Genomic DNA, 26,960 nt, shown 5'->3' with positions numbered 1-26,960 from the left:
TGCATTTTTTTTTTTTTTTTTTTTTTTTTGCAGATTGAAGGTTTGTGGTAACCCTTCACTGAGAAAGTCTATTGGTGTCATTTTTCCAACAGCATGTGCTCACTTTGTGTCTCTGTGTCATATTTTGGTGATTCTCTCAATATTTCAAACTTTTTCATATTATTATAACAGGTAAACTGTGATCAGTGATCTTGGATAGTACTATTGTAATTGTTTTGGGGCACCACAGGTGCCCCGGATCAAGGAGTAATTTCAACTTTCAACTACATAATATGTACAAATACATTTTGTAAGGCTATAGCTACCATACTGATTCCTGTGTTGGATCTGGGTACCTTCTGGAAAGGATTTGCCATTCTCGATGCCATTAAGAACATTAGTGATTCATGGGGGAAGGTCAAAATATAAATATTAACAAGAGTTTGGAAGAAGTTAGTTCCTAATCTCATGGATGACTTTGAGAGGTTCAAGACTTCAGGGGAGGAAGAAACTGCAGATGTGGTAGAAATAGCAAGAGAATTATTAACAGAAGTGGAGCCTGCAGGTGTGACTGAATTGTACATCTCATGATAAAATTTGAACAGATGAGGAGTTGCTTCTCATGGTTGAGCAAAGAAAATGATTTCTTCAGATGGAATCTACTCCTGGTGAAGATGCTATGTACATTGTTGAAGTGACCACAAAGGATTTAGAATATTCCATAAACTTAGGTGATAAGCAGCAGAGTTTGAGAGGATTGACTCCAATTTTGAAAGAAGTTCCACGGTGGGCAAAATGCTGTTAAGCAGCATCATATGCTACAGTGAAATCCTTCGTTAAAGCAAGAGACAATCGATGCAGCAAACTTCATTATCTTATTTTAAGAAATTGCCACAGCCACCCCAACCTGCAGCAACCACCACTCTGATTAGTTGGCAGCCATCAACATCGAGACAAAACTCCCCACCAGCAAAAGATTACCACTTGCTGAAAGCTCAAATGATTATTAGCATTTTTTAGCAATAAAGTGTTTCAATCAAGATACATTTTTGGGCATAATGCTCTTGTACATTGAATGGACTACAGTATAGTGTGAACATAACTTTATATTCACGGGGGGACCAGTGTACGTCTCTGTACAGCCCTGCTTCTTCTGTTTTCTGAACTTCTGATCGAGTTCAGGGTGGCTTCTGTTGCTCACCCTCTTCACCCTATATTCCACACTTGGTGCAGACAAAGATATCTCTTCTGAAGTTCAAAATGAGAGACCCTCACATTCATACTTGGACACTTGCTTACACTTTCTGGGATTTGCCACTTATGGTTCCTGTTACCATTCTCTGGGCTACTTCTCTTTATTTTTTCCCATATGGCTTCTGCACAAATATCAGCTTCTTTTGGTACTTCTTGCACATATCCTGGAATCTATAGATTGTATCCCATTTCCAGATCTGCTGAAAATGAGCTTGAGGGTTTTCCGCACCCGACAGTAGTGAAGTGGCACTGCATTAAAAATTCTCATTCTGCAGCACGAGAGACACACAGCAGTCACCCGTCCATTGCAATGATGGATGGCCATGGAGAGGCCCCTCTGCTCTCCCCTGAGGGCAGCGTTCCCCAACCTTTTTGGCACCAGGGACTGTTTTCATGTAAGACAAATTTTCCACGGATGGGGGCAGGGGATGGTTTTGGGGTGATTCAAGCACATTACATTTATTGTGCACTTTATTTCTATTATCATACATTGTAATATATAATGAAATAATTATACAACTCACCATAGGTTGGGGACCCCTGCCTTAGGGGATTCCTTCATTAAAATCTGTTTATACTCTCTGGGAGGAGCTCCCTGCTCTACTGCTCTCTAAGGCCCAGCCACGCCTACTGAGAGCTTCTTTCCTCTGATGCACAACTTTGACGATCAACTTCCTCTTGGTACAAGTTTCAGAGGCTAAGGGCTGTTTTAGGCGCAAAGGTTTTTGTTTTTGTTTTTAGGCTTAGCCTTCAGGGCCTGTGTTGTTTCTAAATTGGTGAAATCAAGAAAGTTATCAAGTTATCAACAAAGACATTTGGTATGAAAGAGAATTGTCATTCTTATTTAGGAAGCCCCTTAACCTCATCATTTGACATACTAGGCTTGGGCTTGTGAATTTGCAAGTATATTAACGTCAGCTACTGCAAGTATTCAAGGTGTCCATTACACTAATGGGTCTGGGGTCTAGAAACCTTTCTGGACACTCCAGGCCAGGGTAGGTCAGCTTAGTCCACAGACTCATAGCACCCAATGAAGGGAGCAGAGTGGCTTGGCACCATTTGGTATAAGGGCAAAAAGTGTTATAAACCTCAGCAGAACCTGAGGGCATTGCTATAGTATATCAGAGAAGACCAGTATCAAGTTAAATTGTGTTCAGCAGTCTGCTTATCGAACTGGAGAAAAGTGTCATGCATTTTAGCAGGACTTAGTGTAAAACAATTAAAATTGAGAAAGTCTGGGCCACTTCAAAAAGCACATTTTGGAAAATTCTCTCCAGTACCCAGTATTGGATCTGTAAGATATTAGTGTAGATTAAATATGACAGAAAAAGGAAACTCCTGATTTTCTTGTTTTATGACATGGCTTAGTTAATGGTCTGTCTGATGCATTGAAAAACATAATAGTTACATTGGAATGCACAGGAATGGTATTTCTTGTGTTACCTTGTTAGGAAACCAGGAACTTGGTTCATTGAATAACTAGTGTTCATTGACCCACATAACATTATGTGATTGAGGAATGGTGGCTCCATTTACCTAATGAAGAGTACTTGATATGTAATATTAATATTTTTTGCCTTTCTTTGTGTGCTTACATTGGAATTTTTGAGTTTGTGCAAATGACTCTTAGTCCTTGGTTTCTTCTACTTGGTCTCCATTCACTTATTCACCCCTGTCCTGATAACCATATCCCCAACTGTCCACTTCCCCACTCTTGGCCCCCAGGCCTCAGGGGAAGAATCACCTTGTCTACACTAAGAAGCCCAGTGCCTGGCCACAGTCATCAGTTCAAAAATGGACATATGATCTGGGTTAGGCGCTTTTGCTTGAGCTTTGGGGGAAATGACTTCCTCTTTTTCCTACTGGAGGTAAATCTGGAAAGAGATAGGCTCAGAGCACTGCCAGTCATTTTCTTCCCTTGATGGATTTCTCTGCCCAGAATTCACCTAGCAACAAAATGGCAGAGTAAAAAAAGGGAGTGGTAAATAGGGTCTTGCCCACATCCTTTGACCTCTGGATGGAGCTACCTGTGAAGTGTTAAGAAGTAAATGTTAAATCTCCTTTCATTTATTGGGGTCAGTGTGTTTTCTTTTGTTGCTTAAGCCGCTCTGTATTGGATTTTCTATTACCTGCAATAGAAAAGGATCCTAACTAATACACATGGGTCAGAGCTCATGGAGGGCCAGTAAATATCCTTTGCCCTCCATTGCCAGGGCCTGACCCTGCTGGCCACTGCAGCTGCCGTCTCCCACCATCTTTGGGCCATGGCTCTTGATTTAAAGTCTTGGGCAGAGCCATCCTATTGGATGAGGCTCTCATTTCATATGCCCATGTCCTGGCTGCCTGGGATGCTGTTTCCTCTATCCTGGGAGGTAGGATGCTTTGTCACACCAATAATGTACAGGATGGGGACCTTTCCCCAAAATCAGAAGGAAGGTTGATACTGAACAGGAAACTACTACAAAACAAGCATGCAAACGAAAAACAAAAAGAAATTCTAACTGAAGAAAAGTCCACTTTAATGTCGTGGTGCTGTGTTAGCACTAGAGATTGGATCCCTGCTCTATTCAATTTAAAAAAAGCTATTTTTCTCTCTTGCTCTCTCTCTCTCTCTTAATTGAAAAATAATGCAGTGTAAGTTGAACGCTATTTAGTTGGCTAAATTTTAACTACAGAGTGGAGGGTCTTTATAAAGTCATACAGTTAGAGAATTCCAAAGAAAACCTTAGAACTACATAAGCAATAATAATGAGATGCAGAAATAATTGTTTTGCCAGTTACTTAGTGGTACATTCATTCATTGCACGTGGTAGCAAGGCTTATAAGAAAACTCAGAGCCCAGTAATTCATCCAGTTCTTCCCAAGGAGTTTTCCGCTATTTAGAAGTCAGGAAAGTGGAGCTGCTACGGCCGAGGAGCTGTGTTTTCATTAGTTGTGAAATACACAAAAATTAGCCTGTTTGCTCACATTCATAAAATTTACAACATAACATTGTAAACATTTCCTCATATTACCAAAATTCTTCGAGAAACATAATCTTTACCATTGGATCTGCTATCTGTGCTATAATCACATGCTATTGGGGGCTTAAGCTGTTTCTACTTCTGAATAATGTGGTCTTCTCTGGTTGTTTCTTTGGAAGAATTCCCAAGGGATTGCTTTGTCAAAGGGCATGGACCTTTTAAGGGTTCACCAGATTTCTTTTCAGAAAGATTCTCATGAGAAGCTTGAGGTTATGTACTTTTCAGACACAAAAAATGTGTTCATTATTTAGAATGTGTATAGCGAGATCTTAGAAATAATAGTTTTTTTCTGAAAAGTAGCAATACTCCTTAGTATCAGAGGTCCCTTTTATCTGAGGATATCAAAGCACTTCTTTTTACAAAAGCTTTCTTGTGCTGAGATACACAGAAAGATTTACACATAAATAGCAAGGGGAATACATTCAGGCACTTCTCCAGACCAGTAGCCACAGCAGAAGGAGGACCAGCCTCTGCTTGGTTTTTATCAGGGATGCACTGCACCTTGTCCCCTTTCTCAGTAACTAATTCTGATGTGAGAAAGTCCCCCTCCCCACCTGCCTCTCATTATTGACTCTGCTGGTGGGTCCCCAGCAACTAGCTTTCCTAAGCTGGAGGTATGATGCTCACTCTTTCCAGATGCTCCACAAACCATCATTTGTAGAAGGGCAGCAAATGATCATGTTCTTACCAACACCTGTGAAATGCAATTAGCTTTTAGTCTTTCAGGCATTTGCAGATGGAGTCACCTGGCTCTACTCACATCAGAATGAGCCCTCGGTTAGGTCTCAGGTGGCAGCCAGTGGCTGTGTCACTTGCCTGGCAATCTCCATTAAGGGTGTACCTGCCACGGTGTTGAGGCGGCCGTTTGTACTTACCCAGCACTTGGATTGGATATTTAACCCATGGCTTTGGAAATAGCAATCATTGTGGCTAACATTTACTGAGATCTTACTAGTAGCAGGCATTGTGCTCCACATACATTATCTCCTTTAATCCTGCATAATCACATGAGGTAGGTACTGTTATTAGCCTCATTTTATCTACGAGAACACTGAGGTTCGGAGAAGTTAAGGAACTTGCCCAATATTTCACGTTTAGTAAGCAGTGGAGTCTAGCTCATTCTCCAGGACAAGCTACATAATTGGTGGGGCCCACTGGAAAATAAAAATATGGTCCCTTGTTAAAAAATGATTAAGAACATCAAAACGGCAACCACAGAACATTAAATATCAAGCATGGGACCCTTCTATGTGCGGGGCCCTGTGTGACTGCACAGGCTACACATCCGTAATGCAACCCTGCATGCACACAGTCTGGTTCTAGAAAGCACACTCTCAACAAAACAAGCAGCTGAACGACACACAGTTTGGCAAAGATTTGACTTTGGCAGGTAGATAGAAAATGGAAGCTTATACATGTGCTCTGCAAGCATAAGTCCTCCTTAAATGCCAGCTTTCTCTTTATAAAGGACTTGAAACTGTTTTCTAGCTGGGGCAAACAGAGCTGGCCCTGTCTTGGTCCTGCTCATTCATCTTTTTATTTTTATTTTTTTTGAGATGGGGGTAGGGTGGTCTCACTATGTTGCCCAGGCTGGCTTCGAACTCGTGGGCTCGAGGGATCCTCCCTACCTCAGCCTCCCGAGTATTTGGGACTACAGGTGTGCACCACCACGCCCAGCTGACCCTGCGCATGCGTGACGGCTTCCTCTTGGTTTCTGTGTTTGTCCTTGCTGGGCCGGTCGTCTTCTGTTGAAAGGCACCAGATGCCAGTTGGTGGAGATGCTCCTTAGATTCCTTGTGCTTTACTTAAATCCAGTTCTAATGTTCGTGCTAGTTCTGATGGACAATTTCCCCTCTAGCAGCCGTGTCATCCCCCCCACTTCCCGGCTTCCATTGTCCCTAGCTGCCCTAGGAGACGCCCACACCTCAAACCCAGCCGTGGGCCCGCCCGAATCACTGAGCCAATCCAGCTCAAGGTGTCGACATTTTCTCCTCTGTCCTGGTGTTGTGGGAGAACAGCGAAGTTTCTGAGGGGAAAATAGGAACCAGCCATCTGTTTTCTCCTGGGGCTTAGTTTTCCTGGAGACATATTGCTCAGAAACGTTTCCCTCCCACAGAAAGCACAGGGCAGGATGGTAATTGCTAATACTTACTGAGTGCTTGCTTTGAGTCATGCTTCACGTGTATTTAACCTTCACATGTAGCTCATGTTTCACATGCAACTCATTTAATCTTTAATAGCTATAAGGTAGGTGCTTTAATAGCCCCATCTTTTGGAGGAAGAAAGTGAGGCAGAGAGGTTAAGTGACATGTCAAGATCGGAGAGTTTGTCAACAGAAGAATTAGGACAGGAATTTTCGTAGTCTCTAGTTCTAGAGCCTACAGACAACCATCACACCTTACTTCAAAGTTCTACCGAGCATTCTCCAAGGATAGGCAGAGCAGCCTCACAGGCCAGGTATAACTAGAGCCAAAAATCCAGGAATGTGGCCTTCCCATTGCCTCAGAGCAAAGCTCCAAAGTGTATAAGTGCTAGAATTTTCCCAGAGTGACATGGTTAAATGGTTAAATGGTCTCTTCTTTCAGTTCCCCAGAGGCATGGGACACAAATACACACACACATGCCCTTGCCTGAGATACAGAGTTATTCAAGAATGGTGATCCTTTATCTCTACCAGGAAGGGTGTCCCCAAAGAAAGATGGGCTTAAATATAAAGACTTACTTGAATATTATATCACTTGTGCCATTACCCAAGAACTTTCCTTTAATTTTAATGTTCTAGTCAGCAAAACACTGAACAAATTAGAAGCCAACTGTAATAATAATAATACTTTGCACTGGTACAGTACTTTATAGTACACTGAATTTTTTCACATTTTCCTTGAATCCCTCAAACCCTGGGATTTGGAGAGGTGATATGGGTCTAAGAACAACCAGTTAGTGTGCGGTGGAATTGAATCTGGAGCCTGCATCTTTTTACTTCTCTCTGATGCTCTTTGGATGACAGAGGGGATGTTCTATGGCGCAGTACCCTGCCCAGGAGGTGGGGGCAGTCCTCTCTGCAAGCTGGAGGAAGGGTGTGTGGCACTTGTCAGGATTAATAAGATGCCAACTCAGCAGGTTCAAAGCCTCGGTTTGTTTGCCTGTGTCTGCAATATATTTCTTTCTGAGCCATTTAGACTAAAAGACGACCTCTATTCCCAAAGTTAGGCAATTGTGGGACAGTCAACCTAGAGTCTTCAATGTTTCCACAAGTTGCTAGAATATTTCCAAGCATCACCATAAACTTGCATAAAATGCAGCTGTAGAGGCACATTAATTTCCTTTTCAACAGAGCTAGCTTAATGTAAATCAGATTGTTCTGGAGAGCAATGCTTGGGAAAATGATTTTGTCCAAGTTCCTGAAAGTACCTGAGAAAAGTTCTGAGAGCTTTCTTGCACATTTAAATCAAACTCGTGGTGAGTAAAAGATTGAGAGGCAAGATTAGGAAGGCTGGCTCAAACACTCATTTAAGAAATGGAAACTGTAATTTAGATAATGTGTGATAAGAGGTTTGAATGATTCAGAACAGAAAATTGAAAAGGAAAATAGCCAAGTGACTCATCCCCAAAGGCAGAGACGAACAGTGAGTTCTCCAGGCCCACAGGTGGATGAATGATGGACGAACCATCAACATTATTCTGTACTCTGTTGCAGTCCCAACGTGCCTATAACCATGGACCCGATGACTCACCCATTGCATGGATTCAGAAACAGGCCCCACATAAGTTAATCAAATTTGGGAGAATGATTAGATGACTGTCTAGATGTTAGTTAGCATAACATTATAATACCAATAGGTATGAAAATGAATATCAATTAATTTAGACTGTCGTCTCTACATAAATTGTGCTGATGTTACAAGCCTTTTCCTTCTAGCAATACTTCTTTAGCCCCGTCCATATAGAGTGGGCTCAATATTCCCTATACATAAGTTACTTGTGTAATTGCAAAACTCTTAAGAATGCAGAAGTTGGTGTTATCAAAGCACATTTGAAATACATACTAATAGACCTGACTATAAAAAGACTCTCTTGTATTCAAACATTTATTCCACCAGCAAACATTTATTTTTAGCACCTGTCCTCAGTGCAAAAGGTGGGCAGGAGGTGAGGCGGGACTCAGAGATGGTGTGGAGTTCCCAGTAAAGAGGCAAAGAGAACCAGGCAGAGCTAAACTTCAGTGTCAGTGGGAGAAGAAGCACAAAGTCTTTTCCGACTCTACCCTGGTTTTAGGCTTCCCCACGTAGGGCTGTACAATCTATGGATCCTCTCTGAATTTGTGCTAGACCACATGACCTCTTTAAAGTGGAGCAGCCGTCACCTTTGAAGGCAGCCACAGTCTGTCTAGCTGGAGAGGAGGCCGACAGATAACACTGTAGAGGAGAAGTCTTGTCAAATCTAAACAAGGCAATGGTAACTCCTTCCCAGATGTTCGGGTATCCTTAAACCAGACGTACCCATGAAGTCTATTTCTGAAAAAGACAGTACCATTTTCCATCAGAAATGCAGTTCTGGGTGACTGCAAATTTCCTAAAAAGTTTTAAGATCTGGGAAACCTTAAAAACTCTTTACAAGGAGAAAAGGAAGAGAAACAATGGAGCAATGTTCTGAATTGTGTAAGGCCTTTGAAATGAACTTCTACTCCCTAAAGCCCGTGAAGGGGAGGGGGAATGTACAAACCTTTTAAAAAGTCTGTGGATTTTTTGGTCAATACTCTAATTTCTCTGCCACTCTTCCTCTCTCTTTTTAATATTTCTCACCAGGGTATGGGAATATTGCTCCAAGCACTGAAGGAGGCAAAATCTTTTGTATTTTATATGCCATCTTTGGAATTCCACTCTTTGGTTTCTTATTGGCTGGAATTGGAGACCAACTTGGAACCATCTTTGGGAAAAGCATTGCAAGAGTGGAGAAGGTCTTTCGAGTGAGTATTGCTGCATATTTAAACCCTAACCGCTGTGATCTAGTAGCCGGACAGGATCCTGAAGGTGGTAGCAGGACCATCGTCTGCTTTTAATGGAATAGTTTGATGTCACGATTGTGTTTTCCATTTTGGCCAATTGCAGTCAGAGATGCTGTGCCTAAACTCTCTTCTCTTGCACAGCTTCCTATTTTAGAGGGGTTTTTTGGAATCACAACAGAAGAGGGTTAAGTTTGGATTTGCCAACACAGATTTTCTGAAGAGGTGAGACAAACTCAGTTTCTCCTTAAAGACTGAAGATGGATTTCTTATTGTGTTTGCAATGAAGTAGAGAATTGTAAATCAATCCATTTTGTTATTGGAGCTCCTTTACTCTATCTGATTTCCAAGCACAGTGTCTTCAGGCTAATCCTGGCTTCTCCCAGAAGCCTGCCTTCTCCAGACACTGCGCTGTGCATTGCATCTGTCTCCCACTGGCCTCTCTCCCTTCTCCCACTGCTGAATGCCCCCTCAGCAATAGTATCCTGATATACTATTTTATACTAAGGTGTTGATGATTGCTACTGCCTTAGTGGTTTTTTGCCCCCTCCCTCTTGGGAATATTTATCTTTAAACAGGGGACAAAAATCTCAACTCAAGGAATTTATTTACGAAAGATGGCATTCCTGGCATCAGTGACAAGCATGTGGAGTGGATGAGTGATTAAACTGGGGTTCCTGGAGCCCTTTAACTCACACTCATGCTGATGATTTCACAGAACACTTGTTTTGCTTAGGTGAAACGTCTCTTTTCTCTTGAGAATGAGTATCGACCTCATTCTCAAGTCTTTCGAAGCTTCTTCAGGGAATTCTTTCTTATGATGACAATATTTAAAATATTGACATTGACATTGTGAGGTCTTTTCCAGAATCTAGCAGTGGTGGGCAAAGGTAGATCAGTAGTAAGCTCCAAAGCTGCTTTTGCAGTTTTCCCCTCTGAGATAAGAGCTCTCAAACTTTTAAGTTCAAGACTGTGTCTGAAATCCTGGATTATCCTTCTCTTTATAATGCAAGAGAGCCTCCCAGTTGAGAAGTTTCAGAGGGTTTTTTTTTTTGTTTGCATGTGTGTGTGTGTGTGTGTGTGTGTGTGTTTAAGAGTAGAAGGGGAGGAATAGGACTCTATAGCTGGGTGAGAGCCACCATTTATAAACTCAGTGGTCCTGGGAAAGTAAACTGTCTTAGTTTACTCATCTGCAAGGGGGATAGAATTTGAATCTACTTTATAAGGCTTTGGTGATGATTAAATGAATCAATGTGTGGAAAAGAGCTTGGCGCAGGGCCAGACACATAGAGCCCAGAGCTGCAGTCTGTCTCCAGGAGAAGCCGTCGTGGGCAGGCTAGCCACTCATTCAGGTTTCATTTGAGTAGCTCTGTGGTGTGTGAGTTTTACTGGAATGTCCCACAGCCTTTGCTCCGTAAGTGCTGGCTGGCCAGCTGGCCTCATTAGGGTGTATGCCTGGGCTTGTCAGTGGTCACCATGGAAACCGTCAGCGCTCAGCCTCTCTGCTTCTCAGATGTTTTGGTCTCTCTACACCAGACACGGCAGCCCTGTCTCAAGAGCTATTTTGAACTTTTCAGAGGCACCCTCTTAGCTGCCACCTTATGGCCTTCTGAGTTTGGACTAAAAGCTTTTGAAGTCTCCCTTTAGCCCCCCAAAATTCTACCATATTCCAAATGAGGGATGAGGTTGCAATTGTTTGGACTGCATCTGCTACTGAATTTGGGGACTTAGTTTCTCCTAATTTGAATTTCAGACAAATAGAGTGTACTGTTCTCCTTCCCCTTAAAGCTGCCTCTCAAATGAGTCATTCAGCAGATTCTGGGGCAGAGCCTTAAAAACCTCACATTTCATCTCTGTGCTGATTGCCCACTCAGTTAGTTTCCTTGTAGTGCCGTCAAAGACCCGGAGTCTTTTAGGAAGGCGAGACAGATGTACATTATTGAATTGGCAGCACACAATGAATGCATTTGCCAAATGTTGCAGGATGGCTATGGGAAGGGGTGACTGAATTCCAGGAGGAATAGAAGCATATTTCCTGAATATACAAACAGCTGATCCTGCACCGGTCTGCTTTCTGTATGTAAAGTTTTGGTAGAAAATCTCAAAGCTCTTTGATATTCATTTAAACTACATTTAAAAGGCCAGTTACTTTTAGGTGATCATTTGGGAAGTGAACATCATATAAACTAAGAAAGCTTGGGTTTGTGAATTCTTAGTTCTCATGGGGAAGGTTTATTTATTTACTGTTTTTATCTGCTCAATGATTGTTAAGCCTTTCTCTTCATCCGTTATGTTTTCTCTCAGCTCTTGGGAAGAGAGGATTTATTGTGGAGTTAAAATAAAATATAAAGTCAGCCTTCTAGGTGCCTATAACCCTGAGGTGACTCTGTTTTGGGTCCTTCCAACACATCAGGTCTGATCTTCATTTTAAAGAATTGCGAAGGGGTATTGCATTACTTAGGAATGCTTTTGGTTGCAGAATGATAAAATGCCTAACTGTTGGGGTTTTTTATGGGGTGAATAAATAAAAACTCTTTCTTCTCCTCTGCTGTTCAGAACTAATTGAGAAATAGACAGAGGAGTCCGATGGGGATCAGAATGTTGGCTTTATTGCTGATAAGCTGATCTAGAGAATGTTGCATTAGCTCTGTTGCCAAAAGGACCACTTTATTGTAAATTAAGACTTCTCCGCTGTATTGGTTTTCTGTTGCTGTGTAACAAATGACCCCAAATGTAGAAGCTTAAAACATAAATGGCCATCTAGTGCCACCATTTAGAATGTTTAATTTTGCTTTCAGAAGATGTTCAAAAACAAGGGAAAAATAAGAGTAAAAATGCGGAATTATTTACAAATAATGTGTAACCCAAACCAAAATGAAAGAAAAATAAGAGTTCTCACAGAATGTTTAATCCAGGCATGCAGATCAAGCAGAATGTTAAACTAGATGTGCAGAAAGGACCAAAAGTGATTTCACCAGAAAAGACATGCATCACAGACAAAACGTAAATTCTGTAGAAACTAGAGGACTCCAACCAGAAGGACACTTGTCTTTATACCCAAAAGGGATTGACAGAAACAGAAACAAAAACAAAACATATCCCTTTTATAGTCCCAAGAGAGATACATGAGTTCCTTTATTTGAGGTGGCCTTAAAACCAAGTCAGATTCTGCATAAAGTCAAACAACAACAGCAAACCTCACCAAAGGGAAGGAGCCCAAGAATCTGAGAGATTCCCTAGGGCAGAAAAGGCAGCTCACAGTAGTGAAGAGCACAAAGGACTTGGTCAGTATCGCACTCGATTCCAGGGGCCGCCGATTCCTCTGAGGTGAGCTCACTCCCATCCCACTTCTGACACCATTTATGTCACTCTCTATAACAGACAGAGAGAGGCTCATTAAAAGAAAATGATATAATAAATATTCAAGAATGGGCATTGCAGTGGTAATACATGTACCATAGTAAACTATACATGTGTTCAGGGAGGTAAAGGAAGATAAAGATTTTTAAAGGAAAAATGAGAAGGATTACATAATTGTTTTGAGATAATTATTGTTGGTTACAGGGATCAATAACAAGGGTAGTACCAGTCCATGGTTGGACAGGCAGTTGCTGGGCAGATGTCCTTGCAGAAGTATTTTTTTGGTGTGTGTAAGATTGTACTGGCCTTTATGCAAGGTTGTGGATTTTGCAGAGTCCTTTGTGATAGTTTTTATTATCAGGAATTTGTGCATAAGAATCCTCCCTTTCTGGCCTTCCCTGGCTTTGTTTGTCAGCATTTTTTAACACAAGTAACCCATTTTGATTCTGACAACTTGCATACCCCCAACACTGATTAATAATGGGTTAGAATTTGGACCCTTACCTCACATAGCAAGAAGACTGGAGGAAGGTTGATCAGGTTTGGTGCATCAGCCTCACAATGTCAGTTACACCAAGACTTTTTCTCTCTTTCTGTTCTGCTCTCCTTGGCATGTTGGCAGTTTGTGCTCAGGCTTGTCAACTCCTGGTGGCAGGATGTCTGCCTCATGACCAAATATCATGTTTTCACCCACCCTCATTTAAAGCAAGATAAAAAGAACCCCTTAAAAAAAAACTTTTTCAGAGAAGTTTTATATTCACAGCAAAATTGAGAGGTAAGTACGGATATCCTGTATATTCCTTGCCCCTACACATGCATAGACTTCCCCATTATCAACTTCCCTCACCAGAGTGGGACATTTGTTACAATTAATGAACCTACATTGACAGATCATTATCACCCAGAGTCAATAATTTACATCAGGGTTTACTTTTGGTGTTGTGCAGTCTATGGATTTGGACAAAATGTATAATGACATGTATCTACCATTTTAGTATCATGCAAAGTATTTCACTCTCCTAAAAACCCTCTTTGCTCTGCCTGTTCATCTCTGCCTCTCCGCTAACCCCTGACAACTACTCATCTTTTTGCTGTCTCTGTAGTTTTGTCTTTTCCAGAATGTCAATAGTTGGAATCGTACTGTACGTAGACTCTTCAGATTGGCTTTTTTCACTTAGTAATGTGCATTTAAGTTTCTTACATGTATTTTCATGGCTTGATAGCTCATTTTTTTGTAGTGCTGAATAGTATTCCATTTTCTGGATATACCACAGTTAATTTATCCATTTCTCTACTGAAGGACATCTTGGTTGCTTCCAAGTTTTGGCAATTATAAATAAAGCCGCTGTAAACATGTGTGTGCAGGTTTTTTGTATGGACATAAGTTTTCAATGTCTTCAGTTAAATATTAATGCAAAGGAATGTGATTGCCAAATCATGTGGTAAGACTTTGTTTAGTTTTGTAAGAAACTACCAAACTGTCTTCCAAGGTGGCTGTACAGTTGTGTATTCCCACTAGTGGTGAGTCAGAGTTCCTGTTGCTCCACATCCTCATCAGCATTTGCTCTTGTCAATGTTCTGATTTTTGCAATTTTAAGTGTGTAGTGGTATCTTGCTTTAATTTGCATTTCCCTAATGACATGTGATGTGGAGTATCTTTTCATATGCTTATTTGCTATCTGTATATCTTCTTTGGTGAAGTGTCTGTTAAGGTTTTTGGCCTATTTTTAAATTGGGTTGTTTGTTTCCTTATTGTTGAGTTTTAGGAGTTCTGTGTATATTTTGAATTACAGTCCTTTATCAGATATATTCTTTGCAAATATTTTCTACCAGTCTGTGAGTTTTCTTTTCATTCTCTTGATAGTGTCTGTAACAGAGCAGAAGTTTTTAATTTTAATGAAGTCCAGTTTATCAGTTATTTCTTTCATGGATTATGCCTTTGTTGTCATATCTAAAAAGTCATTTCTAAACCCAAAGTCATCTAGATTTTTTCCTATGTTATCTTCTAGGATTTTCATAGTTTTGCATTTTACGTTTAGGTATGTTGTCCATTTTACGTTAATCTTTGTGAAGGGCATAAGGTCTGTGTTTGCAGCCATACTTTTTGTGTGTGGATGTTTGATTGTTCCAGCACCATTTGTTGAAAAGACTATCTTTTCTCCATTATGTTTCCTGTGCTCCTTTGTCAAAGATAAGTTGTTTCTATTTATGTGGCTCTATTTTTTCACTCTCTATTCCATTCCATTGATCTATTTGTCTATCTTTCCCTAATACCACACTATCTTGATTACTGTAGCTTTCTAGTAAGTTTTGAAGTTGGTAGTGTCAGTCCTCCAATTTCCTTCTTCTCTTTCAACGTTGTGTTGGCAGGGACTGCTTTTAAGGGAGAAAAATCTTTCCCAGAAATTACCCTGCAGACTTCCCCTTCTGTCTCATCACCAGAACTTGGTCACATGTCCATTTCCACCTGCAAGGGAGGATACGAAAGCAAGTATCTGACAAAGGACAATCATATTGCCACGACTTAGACCAGTGATTCTGAAAGTGTGGTCCCTCAGACATCAACATCAGCATCCCCTGGACCAGGAGCATCACCATCCACTGGAAACTTGTTAGAACTGAAAATTCTTGGAGGGGTTGGAGCTGAGCAATCTGTGTTTACCAAGCTCTCCAGGTGATTCTGATTCCTGCAAGGTTTGAGAACCCCTGGAATAGAGGAATCGTGTTTCATCTTTTGGAGCTGGACACATTGCTGTGATGAACAAAATTAGAATTCTGTAAGCAAAGAAAAAAATTGTGGTAAGCAGATGACAGTATCTTCCACAGGTGTCAGTTAACTACTAGCTACAGAGACCACTCATAGGGAAGCTGTCTTCTTTCTCTCTTGTCGTTAATTAGGTGGCGTTGGGATCCTTGAATCAGGAGAGTCTAGCTTATGCTATGCTAACACACAAACAGCTTAGTCTCTCTCCTGCCAGGTCCTCTGCAGCTCAGGCAACTCTTCCGTCTCTGGGGTTTGCTATGGCAGGGGAGAGAGCTGGGCATTACATGCTGGTTCCTAAGAGCTGTGGCCCCAGTCGGAGACCACTGGCCTGCACTAGTTACAGGGCCCCAACCATAAGCAAAGAGGCCCTGGAATGCGTTGTTTTATCTCCAGGAATGGGAGGGGATGGGAAAATTGGTGAGAACTAGTATCGTAGTGTGCACATTCCCTGGGATGTACCTTTGGGCCCCACTCTAGGGTGACAAGGATCCTGGCATTTAGATGCAGATGGCTTGTGCCTTACTCTTTGGGAAATACTGCTACTGTGAGATTCATAATTTCATCTGAGAAAAAGGAGCCCATGATTTGTTAAGCAACTTGCCTGGAGTCACTGAGTAAGTTGGTGTCAGGACCTGGGTTCAATCGGTAATCCTGCCTTAGCCTCTTCTGGGTAGGCTGAAAATATTAATGTCAGATATGTTAATCCACAGCATGAAACCAATGTGGAGTTTAGAATTTTTAGTATACCCTGCTAATTAAATAAAAACAATTCTTCTTAGGTTTCCAGGGGGAAATCTGGGCAGTTATCTAGGAAGGATAATCATTTGGGATTGAGCAGGCTGACACCGGATTCCGAAGCAGGTTTTGGAAGCGGGAAGCCTCTCTCTCCCCCGCTGTGGGCTGGCTGTCTTGCTGGGCCGGGCTGACTCACCTGATAGGATGCTGTAGGAGAATGGGTCAAATTTGGGACTGGATCCCATTTTCTTGCTCCAAATTGGACTTTGGCCTCTGGTAGGAAGCAGCTGCCTCTGTTTATCAGGCTAATCAGCAGGCTTTCTGATATTTCCTCTAAAACCAAGGGACACTTTTTTTTTTTTTTTGGCCTTTTTCCCCAAGGGTGTGACAGAAATGTTTATTTGCCTTTGGATTTGAAGGATTCTGGGTGTAGCTGACAAATAATAAAATATTACCCTGGATTTATCAGTGTCATGATTACTTGGAGACCTTAGAGCCTGCCACATGTTTAAGACAGGGTGGTGACAATCTCAATGTGCTAATGATGTTCAATTAGTGTGCTAATCAATCACTTTGGGTTACAGGAAAGGGCAGGTGGTGCAAGCCAAAGACGCTTGCATGCCTCTGCCACGTGCCTGGCATGGATCAAGGAGAGACTTTAAAGAACACACTTGGCTTCTGTTTCTTATAAGGTGTCTTTGAGCTAGCACCTAGCAGCAAAGGGATTAACTTAAAATAATTATTATTTCAAGCAGACAAAAATCCCTGTTTTGGAAACTGGGTGTTATTTTCAGCTTCATGGGTTCAACTACAGCTTCTGATTCCTATTAGTAGTGAAGGTGTTCATTGGGTATTAGCTGTGCACACCAGCGTCACACCCAACTAGGCAGAGGAGGAGGGCGCAGGGGTGGGCTGAGTTTTCAGTCTAAGAAGTGCTTGCCTTTTAGCAGTGTAGAAAAGATGTAATATTGGTGACATTCAGTTTACAACATCGGGAGAGTGCCTGTGTGTCTGTGTGTGTGTGTACTTGTGTCTGTCTGCCTTTATAACATGTCTGCACTAGGGCAGACCATACTATAAATCTCTGACAAATAACTCAGTCGGATTAATGTTACATGGATAATGTGAATTTATTTTTATCAGTGAGAAGACCCAGATCTTAATGTAAACAATTACCTTCTTACTTTCCCTATGGGACTAAGAGGAGCTGGGAGGTAATTATTGTAAAATGCAAAAGAGGCAAATAATTTTAAAGCTTTATCAACCAGATCTTTTCCAGATTAGTTTAAGGATATTACCTAGCTTTAACGGTGGGCCCAGCATGTACATTTGGGATAAGCTACATAAATGACATCCACAAAACACACGACATGGCATCTCTTAATGACAGCCCATGACACAGTTTTTTCGTGGGTGGTCCTTCTTTTCTCCCTTCCTGTAATGTAGGGTTGCTCAGCCTCAGTACTACTGATATTTTGGTCTGAATGATTCTTCATCATAGGGGCTGTCCTGTCATTGTAGGAAGTTTAGCAGCATCCGTGGCCTCTATTCACTAGATACCAGCATCATCACTGCCTGTAGTTATGATAGCCAAAATGGCTCCAGATATTACCAAATGTCCCTTTAGGGGCAAAATTGCCTCAGTTAAAAACCACACCACTACTGGGAGGTAAAGGGTCAATTGCCCCACTGGCCCCAAGGTGCATCTTCTACACAAGCCCTATGGTCTCCACCAGTGGTCCTAACCAGTTCCTCAGTGCCAGCGCCATTTCTACCCAGCACTCCCGCTCTCAGATGGGTCCTTAAGGAGAGCATTGGACATTTGATACTCTGGGAATAAGATCATTTCTCATCAATAAGGGAAAATACTGGGAGACTTGACTGTGGTGTGTGTACATAATGATAAGTCGTCCTGCTGTTATTCTTCAGCAGGCAAACCGTCTCAGCACTCACTTCCACTGACCCTGTAGGGACTAATCTAATGAATGATTCTTCTTTCTTGGCTTATCTTTAATAAATGGCCAATGTCCTGTTGGTGTTTCCTGTTGCCTTCTGAGATTACTGTAGGAGGTCTCAATGGCCTTTAAAGTGCATCTTCACTCTTTGCTATAAACAGTAAAACTATCAAACTCTGCTTAAAGTATAATTACTTAAAATACTGCCTTGATGGTGTTTAATGTTCAAATGTTTTTCGGGTAGCTTTAACAGAATTTCTGTCTTTTCTTCCTTTTTTTCTGGCAACCTTTTATCACTGGTAACTTCTGGGAATCTGATTGTTACTTTGGAGTGGGAAATACTCATGAACTTCTGTATGTAGGGATCTTTTTAGGGAGCCTTGGATTTGTCATTTGCCCAACAAGATTTGGTTGAGATCAGACTGAGTATTATGGCACCTCAGTGTCAAAGCCTAGAGATAAGTTACTAATGTGTTCTCAGTTCTGAGGGTTTATTGTGTCAGGTACTATGAGCTATGAGCTTTATCTAGAGTAAACTGTGGAGCAACTCCTCAAAGAGAGCATTACTGTTTCTTAATTTTATGAGATTGGAATGCTTAGACTGGTTCTGTGACATGTCCAAGGTCACCCAGCCCATAAGTGACAGAGCCAAGACCCCAAACTGGGTCTCTCTGCCCCAGTGTGCATGGATAGACCAGTCATTCCACTATGTTAGCCTCCTTCTTGCTCTTGTAAACTAGAGTTGGCGTCTGATGGTTCAGAGGGTTTTCATGAAAAGTTTAGTAAGACCCGGGGACAGGTAAAGACGACCAACTGAGAGACGGTTAATACTGGCTCTATCTGCTTTCAAAGGGTTTTAGTTTCCCAACTTTATCCTATCAGCGTATTGATTGGATCATAGCCTCTGATTCTTTATGCACCTGCTCTATCTCCCTAAGGCCAATTCATTATTAACAAACAATTCTTCTTGGTGCTGTCTGTTCTCGGAGATTAATCTTAGATTTAGATGCCCTCTTGCTCATGTCACTATAGTACAACTAATACAAAGGTGGGTTTATAAAAGAGGGGCCTACACTGTCCTGGTAGCTGAGTTATTTTGGCCCTCTTCCACAAGAGCAGCTGCTGGGCAGAAACATTCTCCGCTCTCTGTCCTTCCACACCATTGCTTCGCCGTGTAAAACTCCCCAGTGTCGAAAACAAGACAAAACACACAGCTCAAAGCCAAGCTCCTTGTTGAGCGGAGATAGCTGGCTTTGCCCTCCAAAAGCATTCTCCTTTTTCTGGATTAATCCGATTGCCTCAATGCTCTGCTTTGATGGCTTTGAGAACATAGAGTTTGAAGGCAGCAACATCAAGTTTTTAGTTCCCAATGGGGATTGAACTCAGCCCCAAACTCAAGGTGTGCTTTGGCAATAGTCTTAAATATCTCTTCCTTTTAAGAACGATTTAGCTATTTCCTCTTGTCTTCCAGATTCTACTGGTTTTCCCTAAGCTTCCGAAATTCTTTAAACATCTCCAATAGAGGAAACTAGAAAATTTTATGGGTGTTCATTATCTTGCTAGGTCTTGCCCATTGAAGAGATAATCACTGCCTAGAATCCCAGGGGTTTTATTAACCAAAGTGTTTTATCTCTTTGCATTTTCGGGCCATTGAAAGTCCAGTGATACTTTAGGTCTACAATGTGGTATCTAAAACTTCCAGGTAATTTTGAGTTATGAATTTAATGCAAGAGTTTTACTGGTGCTCGCATTTTATTAGTATCATAAAATCAGCTAAATAGGTGAATGATTTCCCAGGTTCATTCATCCTTTATCACCAATTTTCACAGGTTAGTTTGGTTCCTCTGGAAGGCACTGATTTAACAGAGTAATAATCCTTTGTTCTTTTACAGAACTTTTTGAAAATTATATTCATCGATGTGAAAAATTCTTTTCTTTCCTTTTCTCTTTCTTTTCTTTTCTTGTTTTATGTTAGCTTCATACTACTTCAGTGAGGCAAGCAAGCAATAACCCACTGTGATATGGCTTCCAAAACATTAGGTTCCTGAAGATTGAGAAATGCCCTTGTTGAGTAGGGTCTGCCCGTCCCAGAGCTGGGCATATGATCTGTGTGTTTGTGCTAGGGTGGCACTGAGGATGATTTCTAAATGACAGGCATGCCAGTAGTCATTAATAAATTCCAGATAGCTTGAGGACTTTTTGCTTTAGGGAAGGGGAAATGTTTAGAACACACATCATTATTGAGAGGTGTGCCAGTGTCCTGAACCATCACCCCAAAGGGGCAGCTCCCTTGGGAGGTGATGTGCAGTCCCACGCAGAGCAGGCTCTGATGGCTTTGCGCAGGGGAGGGCTGCCAACAAGCTGCACTCTCCTGAACTGGATCCAGCCTAGGAAGCGTGCATTCCTGCTAGAGGAAATGCACTTTGTGTTTCTGGGGGAGAATACACCGCTTTTTTCTTTTCTGAGAGGAGCTGCATTTGTACATAATGGCATTTTCGACTTAATAGTTTTGTGCTATGTCTTGGAGGCATACTGCCGAGTTTCAGGCTCTTGTTAGTATAGATTCGTGGCTCTCACGCTGTGGGTGGTGGGCGTCCAGGGGCCTGGAGTGCTATTTCAAAGGATCAGAGAATCCTTTTGTGCTTCAAGCATTGCTGGTGGGCAGAGTAAACAGTATGTCTCCCTCATATGTGTACTGCCCTTTTCCAAATATGTGTAGAGGTTTGTTGTCAATAATTCATTTTAAAGGTGATTCCTGAGTTCATAGTCTCTCTTTTTATATCTATGTTTTCACAATCAGTTGATACCAAAAGTTCTATTGTTACGTGGGGATTGAGGAATTTTTTTTAATCTTCAAAAGGGATTCCCATACTCACAAAAGTTGAGTACACTGGCTTTTCAAATCAGCACTGTTTTCATGCCTTTCTGGGTTTTCTTTTTTCCAGGTAATTAACATTTTTGTCTTGGCCGTAGTCACTGTTACGAAGAGGTTCTCTTTTCTTATAAGATAACCCAGAAGTTGGTTGGATACTTTAGAGCCTCCTTCAGTTTTTCCTATGCCAATTTTTTTTTTATTGTGGCAAAATATACACAACGTAAAATTTGCCATCTTAACCATTTTTAAGTGTACAATTAAGTTGCATTAAATACATTCACGATGTTTTGCAACCATCACTACTATCATCTCCAGAACTTTTTCATCTTCTCAAACTGAAACTCTGTGCCCAATAACTCCCCATTTCCCCTCCCCCCAGCCCCTGCCATTCTGCTGTCTGTCTCCATGAATTTGACTATGCTAGGAGACTCATGTGTGATCAGACAGTATTTGTCTTTTTGTGTGTGGCTTATTTCACTGAGGACAGTGTCTTTAAGGATTCATGCATGTTGTACATGTGTCAGAATCTCCTTCCTTTTTAATGCTGAATATTATTCTCCTGTGTGTATGTACCGTATTTTGTTTATCCCTTTCTCTGTTGAGGAACTTGTTTCCACCTTTTGGCTATTATGCTTAGTGCTGCTGTGAACTGGGGTGTGTAAGTATCTGCCCACGCTCCTGCTTCCTGTTATTTTGGATGTAGACCCAGAAGTGGGATTGCTGGATCGTATGGTAATTACGTGCTTAGTATTTTGAGGAACTGCCACGCCGTTTTCCACAGTGGCTGCACCATCTCACATTCCCGCCAGCAATGCACAGGGGTCCTATTCCTCCACTTCCTCACCAACACTTATTTTCTCTTTTTTTCAATGTAACTTTTATAAGACACAAAGACAGTGTTTGGTAAGTTGCTGTCTGGCTGCCCCTAATGCCTAGCTGCTCCAGCAGCTGCTGTCAGTCACGTCATCACATCAAGGGCAGAGTGGGGGGGAGGGAGGCGCTTGCCTCCCTCTTGCACCTGACCTTGCCCAGCTGTGTCCCCAGGCAGGTATATTCTCATCCCTGCAGGGAGCCCTGCAGCAGGGCTGGGGGGAGGGAGGGTGGCTCTGTGCCAGGCAGACTGGGTCCTCTGCATGTGGGTGACATCCACTTTCCACCAGGCCTTTTCTCTACTCCGAAATCCTTTTATTCACCTCATAAGGGTTCACTCTCCAGTCCTGGATTGTGCTGCTCCCTTGTGCCCCTTCCCAGGTCAATTTAATAAACAACGATTGATAATACCTTTTGTGCTCTCAACACTGTGCTGGCACGTGGCAATAAACAGGAGACAGTCCTTTCTCCCAAGGAGAAAGCAGCCGTGGGTAAAGGCCACTGTCTGTAATACTGTGCAGAATGATGCTGGGGCTGGGCGGCAGGCTCTGGAGTCACGCTGCCTCGTGCATAAGCCCTTACCAGCCACATGACCTCGGGCTGTGCCTCAGTGTCCTTACGTAAGAAAAGGGATAATAGTACCCATCTCTTCGGGTACTTAGATGATGCATGAGAGCATGCCTGCCACATAGCACTCAATAAATGTTATTTAGTATTAATATTATTACAGCACACTGTTTGCTATGGGAACCCAGAGGAGGGACTTGTGAATTCTAGCTTGTATATTTGACGTCACGCAAGCACCTGTCTTATCTTGCCAATGGATTGTTCTCCTCAAGTAAAGCATAAGTGCTTTGAAGCTAAGTGCTACTGTGCCATTCTTGTCCAATACCCCTGCAGAACCTGCTCAGGCTAAGCGCTTTGGAGGTGTTCAGTAAATACTGATTGTGAATTGATTAGAGAGGAGAGAGACACGAACTAGGTTCCTTTCCATGCACCCAGGGGTGTGTAGGCTATATAGACCCAAATGAGGAAGAGATGCTTGCCGAGGCCTCCCTCTGTCCTACCCTCCCTGGGAATGGGCGTGGAGATGGGTGGGGGTGGAGAAGTGGGGGCAAGAGGGGTGCAGAAAGGGCAGTGGCAGAGAGAGGGACACCTGTGGGCTTCAGGGCTTAGGCCTGGGACAAACCCCAGCCATAGCCATTGCCCTAGGAGGAGAGGATGCATTGGCTGAGACTCAGTGAGCCCTTCTGGAAGGCAAATGACAAAAGGAGGAGTGCAGACAGCGGGCTGGTCTGCTTCTCTGGGGCTCCACCGAGTGTGCCTCTGACGTTCTGTCTGCACCAAGGGGGAAGGCTGTGTGCTTCGTCCTCAGCTGCACTGCACTGGCTGCAACTGTTTACCTAGATCTGTACATAATATTCTACTGCACATATAGATTCTAGTTAAAAAGAGGGAAAAAAAAAATCAAAGAATATGAAAGAATTTATTTTAGCTACATGCTGATTGCCTTTTGGTTTGCCTGTGCTCTTACTAAATCTTGAACACCTGGGCCAGTTTATGTTTTTAATAAAGCATCAAAATGTTACTGAAAGATACTAAAGGAAGAGACTGAAGTTTCCTGCTCAAAGATTACTGGCCTTTCAAGTATGAACCAGGGACCCTTGGAAGATGGGTCTTGCTGAGTCCAAGTGCTGTCTCTCCTGTTTAGACACTGTATTGTTACACCATTTCTCCACTTAGACTGAGCAGCGTTCCCTCTGTTAGCTTTTTCCATTCCTTGGCAGAAATGAATTTTACTGTTAACATCAACAATCTTTCTACATGAGCCCGGGGAATGGTTGAAAGGACTAATTCTTATTTATTCATTTATTATCGACTGATTGATTGAGATGAGGCCTCGGTCTTTCACCCAGGCTGGAGTGCAGTGGCACGATCATAACTCACGGCAGCCTCTAACTCCTGGGCTCAAGGGATCCTTCTGCCTTAGCCTTCTGAGCAGCTGGGACTTTTTATAGAGACAGGGTCTCACTATGTTGCCCAGGCTGGTCTCAAACCCTGGCCTCAAGCAATCCTCCCTTCTTAGCCTCCCAGAGTGCTGAGATTACAGTTGTGAACTGCCACACTCAGCGTTAAATTATTATTAATATTTGGTTGCATACCAGTCCATACACCTGCCCCCCAGGTCCCCTCTTACTGCAGAGTAAATGCATTGGGCATCTTGTGTCAGTAGTGAGGACCTTCCCTTCTAAAACTGCTTTGCAGATCGGTTTACACAATTAGAAACAGGAATATATATGATGCAGTTAAAAAAAGGAAAGGAATTTATGTATTCTTTTAAGGATAGAGTATAGAGAACCTCTGTGATTTTTTAAAAATGAATTTTACTAAGTACGGTAACAGCGTTGGCACCAGAGCTAACAAGAAAGCAAATATCAACATTTAAAATGAAGTGCATGACATCTAAATGCCAGATGGTGTTCTCACAGTGTTATTACCACTTTCTTTCTGGCTTTCATCCTTTTCCTCACATCGCTGTTTGCTTCTTGACTCTGCTGCTCTTTAAAAAAAGTCTCAATTGTCCTTCGCCCTTTGAGTCTGTATTTATATTAGGTGTTTCTCTCTCTTACCTACCCTTTGGAGGCTTGTCAACCTTTTCCCCAAGGAGGAAGGGGACCTGTGCAGATGGTCATATAAATATGTGACACCTGCTTCCGTGAGCCACTGTTAGAGGAATTTGAGAGTTGAAGGGATTGCCCCCTGCCTAGAAAATGGGCACACACTGCTTTCCATCTCCCTGCCATTTTTAAAGAGGTCGCATGCCTTTAGTTTTAATGATATTTCTAGAAATGTCTTGAATTCAATTTCTTTTCTGTTATTAGGGGAGGAACAACAACAACAAAAGAACCCACTAACTAAATTTTATGAGAAGTTTATATTAATCAAAAATTTAAATGTTTTTCACAGTTAAAGTTCTTTCCTGGAGTGAGAGCCTTGGTGATCGTGTTTGGGCAGAAATCGCTGCTTCCCCATGGGAAATGCAAGGGCCTGCGCATTTGCACCGAATGCTCCACACTCCTTGTCTCCAGACTTTTGTGTGTGATATTTATGGTGCTTCAAACAGTGTACCTCCCACCCTCTCAACCCCCCCACCCCGTCTCCTGGTCTTAGTGCAAATGTCAGTTCCTCAGGGAGGTTTTGCTGACTTCTAAATGAAGTCAGCCCCCCCACCCCAGTAGCACCTTGTATACCCCTAGAATAACATGCATCTCACTGTACTGGAGTTCCGTGCTCGATGCCTGACATCCCCACTAGCTTGAGAGCTGAGTGAGGTCAGGTCCCACCTGTCCATTCACCACTGTGTCTCCAGGTGCTAGCACAGGGCCTGGCACTTAGTCCATACCTGATGAATGAGTGAATGAATATTGCTAGACATGACCTCGTACAGCTTGATAGAGAAAATGACCTTGAAGCTGGGCGTGGTGGTGCACACCTGTAGTCCCAGCTACTTGGGAGGCTGAGGTGGGAGGATGGCTTGAGCTCAGCCTTGGTGACTTCGCGAGACCCCTATTTCTAAAAAAAATGAGAAAGAAAGAAAATGCCCTTGGAAAAAAAGTAGTATTGTATGCAAATAAATGGCAATGGGGGAAAAAAAGGATTTAATCTTCGAAGGACAATTATTTTGATGAAAAGATGGATCAGGCGGGAATCTGCCCCCAGTAGTGCTTATTGCAAATGGTATTTATATGCACGGGGACTCTTATGTCGTCAGGCTACACCTGGAAGTGTAATTCTACAGACTTCTCAAGTCAACATTCTTAAATGTTTACTATTTCTTTTTACTCAGTGGTTCTTAACCCTGTAATATCCAATACCCTCTTTTATAGCAAATATTCATTGATGTTCCCTTACCACATTGACATGAAGTTCATAGATACTGCAACTTACCTATGCATGTAGTTTTGAAAGATGCACTAAATTTTTTCTAGCTACAATATGAAGGAGAAAGAAAAGGAAAGTAATTTATAATCCATACGTGTTTCAGTAATAGGTGCTTGGTCATGAAACCCTAGGAGACCTGCCCAAGCAGTGCGTCTTGGCATCTGTGTGTAGAATGCGGTAGCTCCAAATGCGGGTGGGTTCAAGTGTGTTGTGTCAGTGACTAAGATGCCACGAGGGACTTTTCCTCCAGTGATGTGCTTTTCCAAGATAGAGAACAACTCTCAGTAAGGTTCCAACTAATCAATTTACATTAGAGTCATATTCTTGTAAAATTTGGTCTATATCAAAGCAGTGCAAAAAAATTTTTTTGTGTGTTTTTATATGTAAAAGGGAGTTAGGTTCTCGGCTCAGATAGTTCTAAACGTGAATTTTTCTCAGTAGTGTGTTCAAAACTCATATTAAACGTAGGATAATTCTCTGCTTTGTGGCCCTGACTCTTGTATTGCAGGATGTCTGAATGCTTGACACCCTCCACTGGGTGCCAGGAGTGCCAGCCCCAGGTGTTGTGACAACCACAAACACCCTGACACATTTACAAATCACCTTTTAGGGTGTTTTGCTCTAAACAGGGTTATATAAAAACCTCTGGGAAGGTCCCTTGTAACTTTCAAGAATTCACATATATAATTTCTAGTCTCGTGTAAATGGCCATGTGCAAATAGGTAAGCCTCTTCATCTGATATAGTTGTATGCTATTAATATTCAATACTATTCAAAGAATATTTACTATATACATGTATGTGTATACATCCATCTGATTATGCCCCTCTATAATATATACTTTTACTAGCATTCTCTGTTACAAAATCCTGCCAGTTTCTCGCTTGCTGGACAAATGGTTTTATTCCTTGATAGAATAGTTTACCTTAAATGATCACTCTTCTATTTTCTCTAGGTGCTAAAATAGAGAGGGCAGGGGTAGAAAATGCACTGTGCCGGGCACTCAGGACACGGAGGTGAAGGAGCACACGGTGTAACAGGGACACAGACAGACGGTGACGGGAGGTGAGCAGCTCCAGGGACAGGAAGCAGTGGGCAAGGAACACGGACAGCAGGGAGGAAGAAATAGTAACTTTAACCAGAGGGCAGGGAGGGCTCTCTGCACAGGGTAATGTGGAATTGTGTTTTGAGGAAAGAACAG

At 42.2% G+C, this 26,960-nt stretch overlaps 1 protein-coding gene across 1 annotated transcript in view; it reads left to right on the top strand.

Moving 5' to 3' along the window:
• The window catches only part of KCNK10 (potassium two pore domain channel subfamily K member 10), a 116,415-nt gene that overhangs the window by 70,568 nt on the left and 18,887 nt on the right, over window positions 1-26,960 (top strand). Inside the window, exon 4 of the mRNA XM_069465197.1 lies at window positions 9,062-9,222. Within this exon, the coding sequence (XP_069321298.1) occupies window positions 9,062-9,222 (161 nt within the window). The remainder of the gene's footprint in view (window positions 1-9,061; window positions 9,223-26,960) is intronic.

Source organism: Eulemur rufifrons, chromosome 2 (assembly GCF_041146395.1).
Source record: "Eulemur rufifrons isolate Redbay chromosome 2, OSU_ERuf_1, whole genome shotgun sequence".
NCBI lineage: Eukaryota > Metazoa > Chordata > Mammalia > Primates > Lemuridae > Eulemur > Eulemur rufifrons.
The sequence above is the reverse complement of the archived record's forward strand: the minus strand, read 5'-3'. Positions and strand labels throughout refer to the sequence as shown.